At 38.0% G+C, this 12,768-nt stretch overlaps 1 protein-coding gene across 1 annotated transcript in view; it reads left to right on the forward strand.

Annotated features, from left to right (window-relative positions):
• LOC123774029 (O-linked N-acetylglucosamine (GlcNAc) transferase sxc) overlaps positions 1 to 12,768 on the forward strand; it is a 52,565-nt gene that overhangs the window by 15,281 nt on the left and 24,516 nt on the right. The window contains 1 exon segment of the mRNA XM_069318804.1: positions 1,149 to 1,345. Coding sequence (XP_069174905.1) covers positions 1,149 to 1,345 — 197 coding nt within the window.

Genomic DNA, 12,768 nt, shown 5'->3' on the forward strand with positions numbered 1-12,768 from the left:
GGTTTTTGCTATTCCATATTTCCTCTCAGACTTTGTCAATAGTTTCCTTAAACAGTGAAATAGAGATGCAGATTGTATCTTGAGTTTCTGAACTGTGAAGAAAATGCACCTTGATGCTTGGGCTTTCGTTTAAGTACCATTGCACATCTGTTTTGGCAGTCGATGGAATTTTATTTGTGCTTTGTGTTTGGAGTGTTCATGTTATCATACTGCTTCTATCTAGACATACAGAGGAAGAAAGACCACTGCATGGAAGAAGACCATTAAAACCACACATAATTCAGAGAGGAATGAGCTTTATTACAAAAAGGTAAAGCCAGTTTTGCTGCAACTCCAGAAACCCCAGGCATCCTGGTACAGAACCGTGACAAGAGCTGTTACTGCAAGCCACACTAATCAGATTTGTTTTTACTTTTCTTCCCTTGGTCGTAATAGATGTTGAGGCTGTACAGCCCTACTCCTCTGCAGAGGTCGCCTTGAAGAAGCCTTCGTTATTCGTGGAGCACTTAAGATGTAGGTGGACCTGCCGTGAAGCGCCATATAAGGGTTTGTATTATGAGGGAAAGCTGAAGGAGCTCCTCAGGGGAAAGTTTAATATTAGGGGCACGCGTCCTATTCGGGTATGGTTATAATTTATCTGGAAAAAAGTCATTACTAAGCTTATGCCCTCATCAAGAAAAGCAGTTAGCCTCCAAAACAGATTTTTTCATGGGTTGTAAAAATATTTGGGTTATTGCAAGTTATGGGTAAATTTTTGTTGTTGATACTTGGGAAATTTAAGGGTTTCTAATAACTGTTGGAGGCTGACACATTTCATGAGTCAAGATGTTTCAGAAAACCAGGGCAGCGCTTGCGTAGGGTAGGGCGAAAGCGCGTGCACGCGATAGGGCGGACTTTTTCGTTGTCACTGCTTATGTGTGTGCACAGAATTCATAATACTGTAATGACTTTTGGCTTGATAAGCTGAATCTTGCATTTTGTCAGTGAGCTTCAAACCTCTCGGCACCCATCAGCTCTGGCGGAGAAGTCGAGTCGCAAGCGAGCGTTTAGGCTGCGGCGCACTAGGCGAGCGAGTAGGGCGGTTTTTTTCCTTTCTTGTGTAAACTCTGATCTTTATTTTTTCTTCTTCCCTTTCCTCAATTATCCAGGCATGTTACTTGAAGGCCATTGAGACAAGACCAGACTTTGCTGTGGCTTGGAGCAACCTTGGTTGTGTCTTCAATGCTCAGGGAGAAATTTGGTTGGCCATTCATCACTTTGAAAAAGCTGTTGCACTTGATCCCAATTTCCTTGACGCATACATCAATCTTGGCAATGTTTTGAAGGAGGCTCGAATTTTTGACAGGTACAGTGAATATTTTAATGTATTTAGATTTGCTTTTAGTTTCTAAAAAAAAATAACAAAGCATGAGTTTCCATATTAAATAGGAAACACTTAGCAGTTAGTGTTTTTATGTTTAATAAACAGTATATTGAAAAACATTTTTACTAGCTTTTATTTTTCTTTGCAAGCTTTTCTTTTGGTTTAAAATTTATTGGTTCTTCTATGCAATCTCCTAAACTTTTGGTTTATATTAGGATTTACTTTCAAGTTCATAAATATTCTCCAAGTTATGTTTTGTAACTTAATGAACTCGAATGATAAAAAAAAACACTTAAGTTCCATTTAAGAAAGAGATTTGTTTGGTAAAAAAATTCTGGCATGTTTTCATTGTGATGTTAGGTGTGTATTCTTTAAAAAATCTGCAAGTACTGTACATTTGAAATGAACTTGTTGACATAAGTAATTCATTAAAAATAAAAAAGAACAAATCTGTTTGGATATTGGTCATGGCTATACATTATTGCTAAATTTCGGTAAACGGAGCGACTAGAGAATGGTACTAGTACTGACTGGTGTTAACATGCTCAAACATAATGACACCCCCCCCCAATACTCATGATTGTAGCCATTTCCACTTTACCGTAATTATGTGTTCATTAGTGAAATAATAAAAGAATGTTCGTGCAAATTTTTAGACCAAAATAACTTGCTGAAGTATATTTTTACTAACATTATTTTGTTGAATTAATTTGTAATTTTGTTAGGTATTGTAATCCGGTCTAGTGGGAATTTCTCATTTGCCTAGACTCCATTTGTGGTCATTTTCATTGCGTCTGATCACTTACTGGATTAAAACCTTTCCATTTCATCAGATTTTCTGTCACAGCTTGTTTTGTATAGTAAGAAGTGTACATGTGTAAATGTTTTACTCAAGCATTGTATTTGATAGTGTGAGAATAAAAGTGAGATGCTTGGGAGCAAAAGAAGTAAGATGATACTGTAGTTAATAAAAGTGAGTGTATGCATATTTTGATACTGTACTTTCTTTTGTGATGGAAAAGGGTAAAGTACTATGTACTTACATATGAAAGTCATATATATTCCAAAATTATGGCTTATTAGAAATGTGGCTTTTTATTATTGGACTGGTTATTCTTATAGAAAATAAGATACTGTAGATATTTTTACAAGTTTACACATTAGAATGATGCATAAATAGGATTTCTTTGGTATCAAAAATATCATATAACATAAAAATTTTACTTTTTCTTTGGAATACCGCTTGCATTCTTGTAAACTGCCAGATTACAAAGAAGAGCGGTTGCTCTTCAAATCTGAGCAACCGAACATTTTTTTCTAATTTTCTTTAACAGTGGAACATCTAAAATACAGTATTTACTAAATTTTTTCTTATCTTTATTTATTTTGATTGTTAAAAATTAAAATGCCTTCCCTTTCTCCCATCTAGTTAGCCAGATTTCTGTGTCACACATCTTTTCTACTTGTGGATAATTATATACATACAGTAATAGTTGGTAAAGTACAGTACTGTATGTTGGTTTAAGGGGCCGGGAAACTCAGTTTCTCAAACTTGCTCAAACGCTTTCCAATTTTTTGTACATTATCTACTTGGCAAATGCTCAACTTTGTCTAAGATGATATCTTGTATCTGGCCTCCTGCTCCCTACACCTATCATCATTACATTACATTACATTTGCTTTGGTTAAACTCTTTAACACCATTTGTTCGACCATTCCTTCAGCTTGTCTAGGTCTTCTTGAAGCCTCAAGCAATCCTCCTGTCTTGATCCTTCTCATAATTTTGGCATCGTCGGCAAACATTGAGAAAAATGAATCTATACCCTCTGGGAGATCATTTACATATATCAGAAACAAGATAGGACTGAGTACAGAGCCCTGTGGGACTCCACTGGTGACTTCATGCCAATCTGAGGTCTCACCCCTCACTGTAACTCTCTGCTTCCTATTGCTTAGATACTCCCTTATTCACTGGAGCACTTTACCAGCTACACCTGCCTGTCTCTCCAGCTTATGTACCAGCCTCTTATGCGGTACCGTATCAAAGGCTTTCTGACAATCCAAGAAACTGCAGTCCGCCCAGCCTTCTCTTTCTTGCTTAATCTTTATCACCTGGTCATAGAATTTTATTAAGCCAGTCAGGCAAGATTTACCCTCCCTGAACCCATGTTGGCAATTTGTCACGAAGTCCCTTCTCTCCAGTAGTGTTACTAGGTTTTTTCTCACGATCTTCTCCATCACCTTGCATGGTATACAAGTCAAAGACACTGGCCTGTAGTTCAGTGCCTCATGTCTGTCGCCCTTTTTGTTTAATGGGACCACATTCACCGTCTTCCATATTTCTGGTGGGTAAACAAATGACTAAACAAATGTGTGTGTGTGTGTGTGTGTGTAATATACTGTAATATAATGTAATGTAATATTTAATGTACCTAATAGCCAGAACACACTACTCTGCCTAGTTTGCAAGGCCCCATTTTGCATAATAGGCAGAATGAATTTTGTTATTTAAAAAAAAAAATCTAATTGGTTAATTTGAATTATTATTATAATTTTGTTTAAGAACTTGAATTAATGACTTGGTTATGTTAGTTTAGGTCAGGTTAAGACTGATTAGGTTTGGTCACTTATTCATTAGTTTTAACTCAAATTAAGAAAAATTAATCATACATAAAGTAATGGAAAGATTTATCATTTCAAAAGATTTTTTTTTTGTTTAGAAAAATACAGTATATAGCATAAGAAAATACTGTTTATTAGGCAAGTCAGGCCTTGCATAGTAGGCCAAGTAGTGCATTCTGGCTATTAGGTTGATATAAACATATACAGTATAAACAAATAAATAACCCCAGCAGGGTACAAATACAATTTGTTCCGTGCAGGGGTTAATTTCACTACACTATGCGCCTAGAAGGCCAGGTTTTGGACGGCTAGTCTCCGGTTGGCTTTCACGGACTGTAATGCAAATGTGACTCGTGTGGGGAGCTATCTCACTGCTGCTAATTACAGGGGGCCCACAGAGGCCCACCGAGAAAGAGGCATTTCATTGCATTCAATGCTGGGTTTTTAAGTAATGTGGTAGTTGCAGTGAGAAATTAATTCTGTATACAAGTTGTTTTATGTCAACAACAAATGGTTTAATAATCCCATTAAAATTTCATATGTAAAGTCAAATTCCCATATAACGATTAGCTTAAAGTGTAATTTATTTCTACATTCTAAAGGTTAACATGTCATAGGTCTGAGCTCACTCAGTTCTTAGCAAATAATCTAGTTAAAAATTGTGCTTTCTGAAGTTGGTCGTTAGGTCCCATTGGACGTGCAACTCGCCTATTTTGGCAGGTAGGTGGCATGCAAGTGGATGACATCAGTGGGCTGGGGGTTTCCTGGTGGGCATGTGATTCTGGTGTGTGGGGTTTTGTTGCTTGGCAGGATGTAGTATGCAAGGGCTTGTGATGTGGGACCCAGTGGGTCTTCATTGTGTGCTGCATAGTCACTGATGGATGTCACAGATGAACCAATTGTTGATGAATGCATCCTTTTTAATTATATAGTACTTTAATGAATGATGCTGCTAAAGTTTGAACACACTTTTATATTTTTTATTTTTAATGTATAAAGAAATTTTTCCCTTTTTTTTTTTAACTAATGCAGCATTAAATTTTGTTAATTAAATTTTTTTATATAAATTGTCGCTTGTATGACATTAAAAATTTGGAGCATTTTATGGATGAAGGAAACTTCTTAAATAAGAATTGGAACAAAATTTAAGTGTGTGTGTGTGTGTGTGTGTGTGTGTGTGTGTGTGTACATGCGCGCGTGTGGTGATATTTCTATCTCTGAACTTTACATTGCAAGCTCTGAAAACAAATAAAATAGTATTACTTAATTCAAAATAAATGCTTACCATGTAAAGTTCATTGTGGCAATTTGTCACACGCTAATTGGAAGTTTAAGGTGGAATAATACCATCCTCTGTTATCTCACTAGGTCTGACAAAGGAAAATGTAATGGATTGCAAGAGTTCATGCCACCTAATTGGAAGAAAAGACAATTGGAAAAATCTATGCAGATAATATAGAAGAATGTCCTAATTAATAGAACAATGATCGATCCTAAGTGGACACAGTGAGAGGGAATAAGAGGTTTAAATAGATATAAAATAGCAACCACTCAAATTTAATGAAATTGATAAAATAAGGAATGAGTGAAGTGATAGTGGAATGAGTGTGCATAAGAGATTAAGCTGATGAGATATGAGTAGTGTAGATAGAAGAATAATGAGGATAGTGAGGGGGGGGGGGCAAGTGAAATGGGCCAACTTGGATCACTGGTAGCCAGTGAGCTAAGCCCCCCTTGTCTCCTTCCTTAGCTTATTATTTCTCCATCTTTTCTTCTGCTTCTATTCTTTTCTTGAATTAAATGCTATTTATATTTTACCTGCTAACTTTATTTTTAATGTACATGAATTATTATTATTAACCTTTCAATATATATACAGTATATAAACATGTTATTAAATATGACCGAAAAAGTAAGATTAACAATTCTAACACGAATTTTCTCAATATTTCTTATGTTTCTTTTTACTGTCGATGGTAACTGAAAAATCAATTCTTCAAAATTCATTTTTATTTCTAGTCTGACGCGACGCTTGAACGCGTTTTGTAATAACTTATTACATTTTCAAAGACTTTAGTTTACACACACACACACAACTGTATATTGTATTATATTGTATTTAGGAGTTATATTTCTCAATTTACATCTCCTTACATTTGAAAAGAGTGCCTTGTGAAATGCATAATTATATATATATTATAATATACAACCTCACACAGCCCATCCTTCTGTTTTGGTAGCACTTATAATAACGATGACGACCATAGTACTGTATATATACTGATGCACAACAAAATTAGAAAGTAGAAATTGGCACTATTACTATAGTGCCGATTATATACTATGTTAATTAATCATGCCAATTAATTAGCATAATTGATTATGCCAATTATGTGCTATACTAGGCCTAGGAATATTTAAGTTTTTCTGTGGGGGGGGGGGGGAGGGTGCATAGTTGGCTTCCAGAAGCTATCAAACTGATATGTACCATAGTTTGGTGCAATCAGTTCTCTGGAGTACGAGAACTTACCGGAGACAAGTGCCAGAAACTGGTGCACTCAAGAGAGGTGCAGGGTAGCAAATGGCCATATGAGCACTACATTTAGTTTTTGTCATGTCTGCCATTGACCTGGGATACCACCAGAAAGGTAGGCTAGACAATATGACCCACTTGGACTATTTGGACTGTTTTGCATTTCTTTGGTCTTCTTGAGCTGTCTTCAGATTGGCTTTTAGAGGATGCAGGCATATGGGACCCTTGGCTGGGGGGTCTTGGTCTTGGCTGCTTCTGCATTGTCTGCCTTACCTTGAGATGGTTTCGGGCTTAGGGTCCCTGTCCTCGACCAGGCCTCGTTGCTAAAGTTGTTTGCGCCGATCCTCTGGGAGGCGGTTTCTATGTTTTATGCCTCTTCTCTCGTGTATCGACAGGCTGTGCTGGCTCTTGTTGGATTCAGCTTAGGCCCTGGCTCTTCTTCCTGGAGGACTGTGTTTCTTAGTTTTTGTCGGCAGCTTCAGCTAGTTGCTGGCATATTTCTGATCTGTTGATTCTTTGGGGCAGTTGCTTTTGGCCCTCTCGGAAGGGTTTCAGGCCAAGAATCAGGGCTTTGTGGAGTCGAGGTAGGCCTATGCTGCCAGTTTCGGAGTCGGAGGTGTCCCTGGTGCCTTCTTTATCTGGTCGACGCTGTGTTCACTCTGCAAGTTGGTCTCAGGGTTCGTGTCATCCCTTTCGTGGAGTCACCACGTTAATGGGGCAATGGGAGGGAGGCTGGCTCTGTTTGCCCACGCCTAGTTCCATGATTCGTGGACTTTTTAGGTCGTGTCTTGCAAGACATGTTGGGCAGACCTTTCCCCCTTTGGGGGGTTGGATCTGGTGAGGCAGGCCTCGTTTTGGGTCCATCTGTCAAGTCTTCTCGGAGTGGGTTCACTTGGACATAATCGGAACGACCTCGTGTCGCAAGTGGGTGTCTCGCCCGTTTTGAGTTTTAAAGCGGGACTGTGCAGATCTCTGGTGTGTCGCCATTTGTATATTGATAGGTGGTTTCATAGTTAGTGTCCCACCTGCAGTCTTTGTCTCGGCGACAGTATGAAGTTTCTTGGTGGTCTTTCTGCCATTTTCTTTCTCTTCTTCTCTTCTTTCATCAGTGTCAGAGAACTGGATAAGCACCTCCAAAGGATACCTGATCAACCAGGCTATGACTCATACGTCAGTCTGCGAGCAGCCCCGTCCAACAGCCTGGTTGATCAGTCCAGCAACTAGGAGGCCTGGTCGATGACCGGGCTGCGGGGACGCTAAGCCCCGGAAGCACCTCAAGGTAACCTGAAGGTAAGGTGTCAGACCGGGTTGTACAGTATTGTCCTTTCTCTCATGACTTTTCTGGATTGGCATCCCATACCAAATATTTTCGCTTCTTATCACTAAATAGGGGAGGGCTAGTTGGACGAAGTGTTTGTTTCTTTTATTTCTGGGGAAGTTCTTTTGCTCTTTTGAGGACGTAGGTTACAAATCAGACGAGACCAGATAGTGGTCTGTTTTGGTTTGCCTCTCTTTCTGGGTGCCTTTCCCAGTAGATGGCAAGTATGGCATACTTTCAATGTAATGTTTTCGTAGGATATTGTTCCCTGTGCCTCTGAGGGGGCAGAGTTCTGGCTCTTGGTCCTCCGGTAGGCAACAAGAAATCTGTGACTGATGACCTAAAATTAGATAGCACTATATCGGTGGAATAGCTTCAGCAAGCCTCCGGGGCTCACCTAGAAACTGGCATTTCATTACATTCAACGTTGTTGTTTTTTTATGTGCCATAGTTGTACATTCCATGGTTATTTAATTAAAATACCCAGAAGCTTAGGTCTTAGTAAATATGTTTATTATTGAAATGGGCGAGTAACAATCCAAATTTTTGTATAGGTGCAGTATAACATGTGCTTAAATATTTCTTTTAGTGTTAAGGGATAACTGTTTATATTACTATAATGTCACTACTGAGCTTGTTAGAATATTTATATTTTGATGTAATATTTTGTATAGTGTAAATGTAGAGTAGGGCAAACTTTAGGTACCTGTTTACATTATTTAAACTAAGTTTTACAAGACAGTAGTTTTGTCACCAGGAGTATTGTGACAGGATGCTTAAAAAAAAATCACAATTGTTCATTGGTGTTCATTAGTTGCAGTAGCCAGTATAACAGCTACTGGTGGAATAGGCAATAGGCGTGTTCTTAATGATATTACTGGCTTAAGGGGCCCGGTGCATGTGCATCTCCAACTTTTAATAATGGATCAACATCATACCATGAAAAGAAAAAAAGTTAAAAGAAAAAAACAAAAAATCACAATTTCAAATTGCTATAAATATCTTACAATGTCACCAATTGTTATTTTATTCATTATGATTTTAGGATGGCATATAACGTTCATTCTCCTCGGATGGAATTATTGTTTAAGAATATAGTTTACTGTAAAACATTTTTTGAATGTGGCCATCCAAATACAGTATGTGCCAAATTTATACGCAAAATATTAATAACTCCAAACTTCATGGCTATATGACTAAACGATTTGGAAGAAACCTTAGAACTAAGAACTTTGTACATGTGTAAAAATGGTGAGAATCGGTCAGAAACTGAAGTTTTTATTAAGTCTTAAAGTTGAAAATGTTATTCATAGAGAAAAATGCATTTTAAGGTCTTTACAATGAATATAGTACTTCTAATTTATGACATATCGTCCTTTTGTGTGGTGGTCATGTCATGTTTTGTGTGGTGTTTACATTACGTTTTGTGTGGTGCAAACATCTCTTGTCCTATTCTTGGTTTTATCACTAAAGGTTAGAACTATTCATTTTATGTTTTCAAGTAATGTTGGTGTCATTCAAGGCTTATTTTAGCAGCACAGCGAAGAATATACATGACGGTGATAGTTATTAATGAAATAAAGTTTTATAATGTCGAAAATGTTATCTGTAGAGCACTTTACAGTGGCATCTGACCAAACCTCGGTTGCTTTGTTGGTGAAATCTTATACTACTATACAGTAAATAGAAGTACAGTACAGTATTACATTTTTGGTTTAGTGAAAAATACTAATATACAATTATTGCTAGAAATATATTTTTTGTCCACCAAATAATATTAATGTAGATTTGTTTTCCGTGTGCACATGACTAGACCCTGGCCGTCAAGGCAGATCAACCACGAGGTTGATCTCTTGGGTAAGATTCTACCGTTTCCATAGACAGAAGTGTGCTTGGATCTGTTTGACATTTTGTGCTTGTGCAACAGGGTTCTTTTCAAATGTCCCACATCAGGTCATATGAATGCAAGGAAGAATAGTCGGTCCAACCTGGAATGACTCCAAGATGGCTCATTCTTGTATCTCTTCCATGTGTGGAAGCCTGCAGATTGATTTTATTCCTTCATTGGGAAATTGATAATTTCCTAGGAGCAGTAGTTCCTGGAAGGATGGAGCAATGATCTTGTTTAGTGAGGGATGGTGATAAAACTGGAATTGGATTGTGGCACATTTATATTCATTGACTTTGCTAGCTTCTCTAGTTGGATTAGGGTCTAGTGAGCATTTTTGAGTTGGCACACAATTGGTATGTCATCTGGCTCCTCACTGGTGACCTTTGTTTACTATTCCTGGGGTTTATGCTCTGCATCTTAACCTGGATGGGCTTGGTGGTAGATGGAGAGGAATAAAAGTGATCTTTTCTTATTTAAGCATATTTTATTGATCTTCGCCCCTCAGATTTATATATATGGCAGGCACGTGCGCGAATCATTTTCACCTGGAAGAGCCTTTTTTCTCCCCCTTTACATTAGTAACGGCAGCCTTTGAACTTGTGGTCTAATTAATGGCTGCTTCTGCAATGAACTTTGCTATTGCCACCAGTCTACTGCTTGCCTATCTGTGACTACGAGGGAGTGATATTTTATGTCCTGCCTCCTAGCCATTTATATCTTATACGATAATTTTCTCTCAAGATTTTCATTTTTATTATGTTTCTTTTAAAGTTGTGGATGGAATTGGCTTCAACAATCACTTCCTTCAGTGCATTCTACTTTCCTATAACCTGCACAGGGAACAAGAACTTCCTTACATCGACTCGGTTGCATATCCAGCAAACACAGATGTCCATTAGTCCTAATTCTTTAATTTAAATACTGTAGTCTCTATCCACTTTATTAGTTCCCCTCAAGATTTTTTTCATTATGGTGTAAATTTATATACAGTATATATACAGTATACATTATATATATAAAATGCATATGCAATGACGATTACAAAAACACTGATCCAAGTATGCGGTAAACCACACGTGAAAAATTGAGAATGTTAAACGTGTATTCTGCTCAACTTGTCTTCCACAGAGCATTTTTAGAATGAAGAAAGAAAAGTGGAAGGCAGACCACTATACCTGCCAGGGTAGGTCACCTGACCCCCAAGAAAATAATAATAATAATAAGGACCTATTGACATATATACAATGAAAGGGGGAGGAAACCTACAGATAAAAGGTACAAAAGGGGGTTAAATGGATGCTATATTGTATTGATGTCCTATATTGAAGCTTATATGGGGATCTAATTTATACATGCCAGGTCTTACATTAAGGCTTTTGTTACATTGTTTGATCTGAGGGGACAATTCATTCAACAATGCCCTTACTTTTAACAATACATTTCGCCCCTCTGAAGTCGATAGAATGATCACATAAACTGGAATGTAAATACAAGGCTCCGGAGTGCTGGGCTGTACAAATAGCATATGAATGTTTTAGTTGTGAAGAAAGAACTTTACCAGTCTAGTTGATGTAAACACATGCACACTCATTGCAAGGGATGGAGTACAGACAACCTGCTTCAGACGAGGGCGCAGTCTTAATTAACATGGACTTATTGTATTGGATATGTACACGCTACAATACAATATACCATCTATTTAACCTGTTTGGCACTTTAAATTTATCTTCCAGTTATTGATGTTAATAGGAACTGCGTTGAATGGGCCAATAGGCCTTCTGCAGTTACCGTCTTTCTTATATTTCCTTTCCTTCACCTTTTCTTGGTGGTCAGGTGATTTGCCCTGGTGGATATAAGGTCTGACCAACAAAAGGTTTCCATCTTCATTCTACTTTGTTCTGATGAAGGCGATTTTAGCCAAAAACGCGTTTAGCATGGTCAAAGACAGGTTTACACATATCATTTCATGCTTATATTCGTTTTAGGTAAGGTATTATGACAAATGTTTTTGGGTGAGGTGACACGAATCAATGGATATGAATTGCTTGTGAGAACATGAGAATGACAGTAACTACAGAAGGCCTATTGGCCCATTTTTCATGAGAATGAAAGTAAGTAACTACAGAAGGCCTGTTGGCCCATATTTTCTCTTGCTGCTTCTGTGTTGGTTCGTGGTCTTGAAGTAAGTAGAATATAGTTGTGTTAATTGGCTGTCGATTGCTGGTGTTGACTTTTTGATGTGTAGTGCCTCGCTGATGTCGAGTCTCCTGCTATCGCTGTATCTATCGATGATTTCTGTGGCTTGTTAAGATTTCTCTGGTGACAGTTTGGTTGTGTGAGATGATTATGTGTTCCTTGAAGGAGCCCTGTTGTTTGTGCATTGTTAATCGCCTAGAGGGAGAGACGTTGTCGTTTTGTCTATATACTGAGATCTTTGGGGCTGACAGTCCCCAAGTGAGCATGTGAAGGCATAGACGACTTTGGTTTCTTTCAAAGCCTTCTGCTTGGTGTCTGGAGAGTTTTTCTTGAGTAGGTTCGACGTTTTCTTGTTTTTGTAATAAATTTTATCATCTGATTTTTGTCTGTAGGGATAACGTTCCTATTAATATCTTTCAGGACACTTTCCTCCGTTTTATGAGCTGTCGAAGAGAAGTTCCTGTAAAACGGTCTAATAGAGGGTACAAGTGCTGTGTTAGTTGACTCTTCAGAGGTTGTTAAGAGGTTGCATAGCGTTTCGCCTTTCTTTTTATGACGTCATAAAAGACACCATGCAACCTCTGAAGAGTCAACTAATGCAGCACTTGTACCCCCTATTAGACATTTTACAGGAACTTCTTTTCAACGGCTCATAAAACGGAGGAAAGTGTCTTGAAAATTGTGAAAGCTGAAAGCTTTTCGCTGAAAGAAAAAACTGGCAGCTCTAGGGTCTCTAGTTGCTTCAATTAGCTTGGACCCCAACTCCTTCAAAAAACTAGCACTTTTACCCGAGGCACCAAATGTCTCTGAGGCAATGGGGACAAAATTGTAGTGGTGCTCAAGGT

The sequence above is a fragment of the Procambarus clarkii genome, chromosome 91, assembly GCF_040958095.1.
Source record: "Procambarus clarkii isolate CNS0578487 chromosome 91, FALCON_Pclarkii_2.0, whole genome shotgun sequence".
Taxonomy (NCBI): Eukaryota; Metazoa; Arthropoda; class Malacostraca; order Decapoda; family Cambaridae; genus Procambarus; species Procambarus clarkii.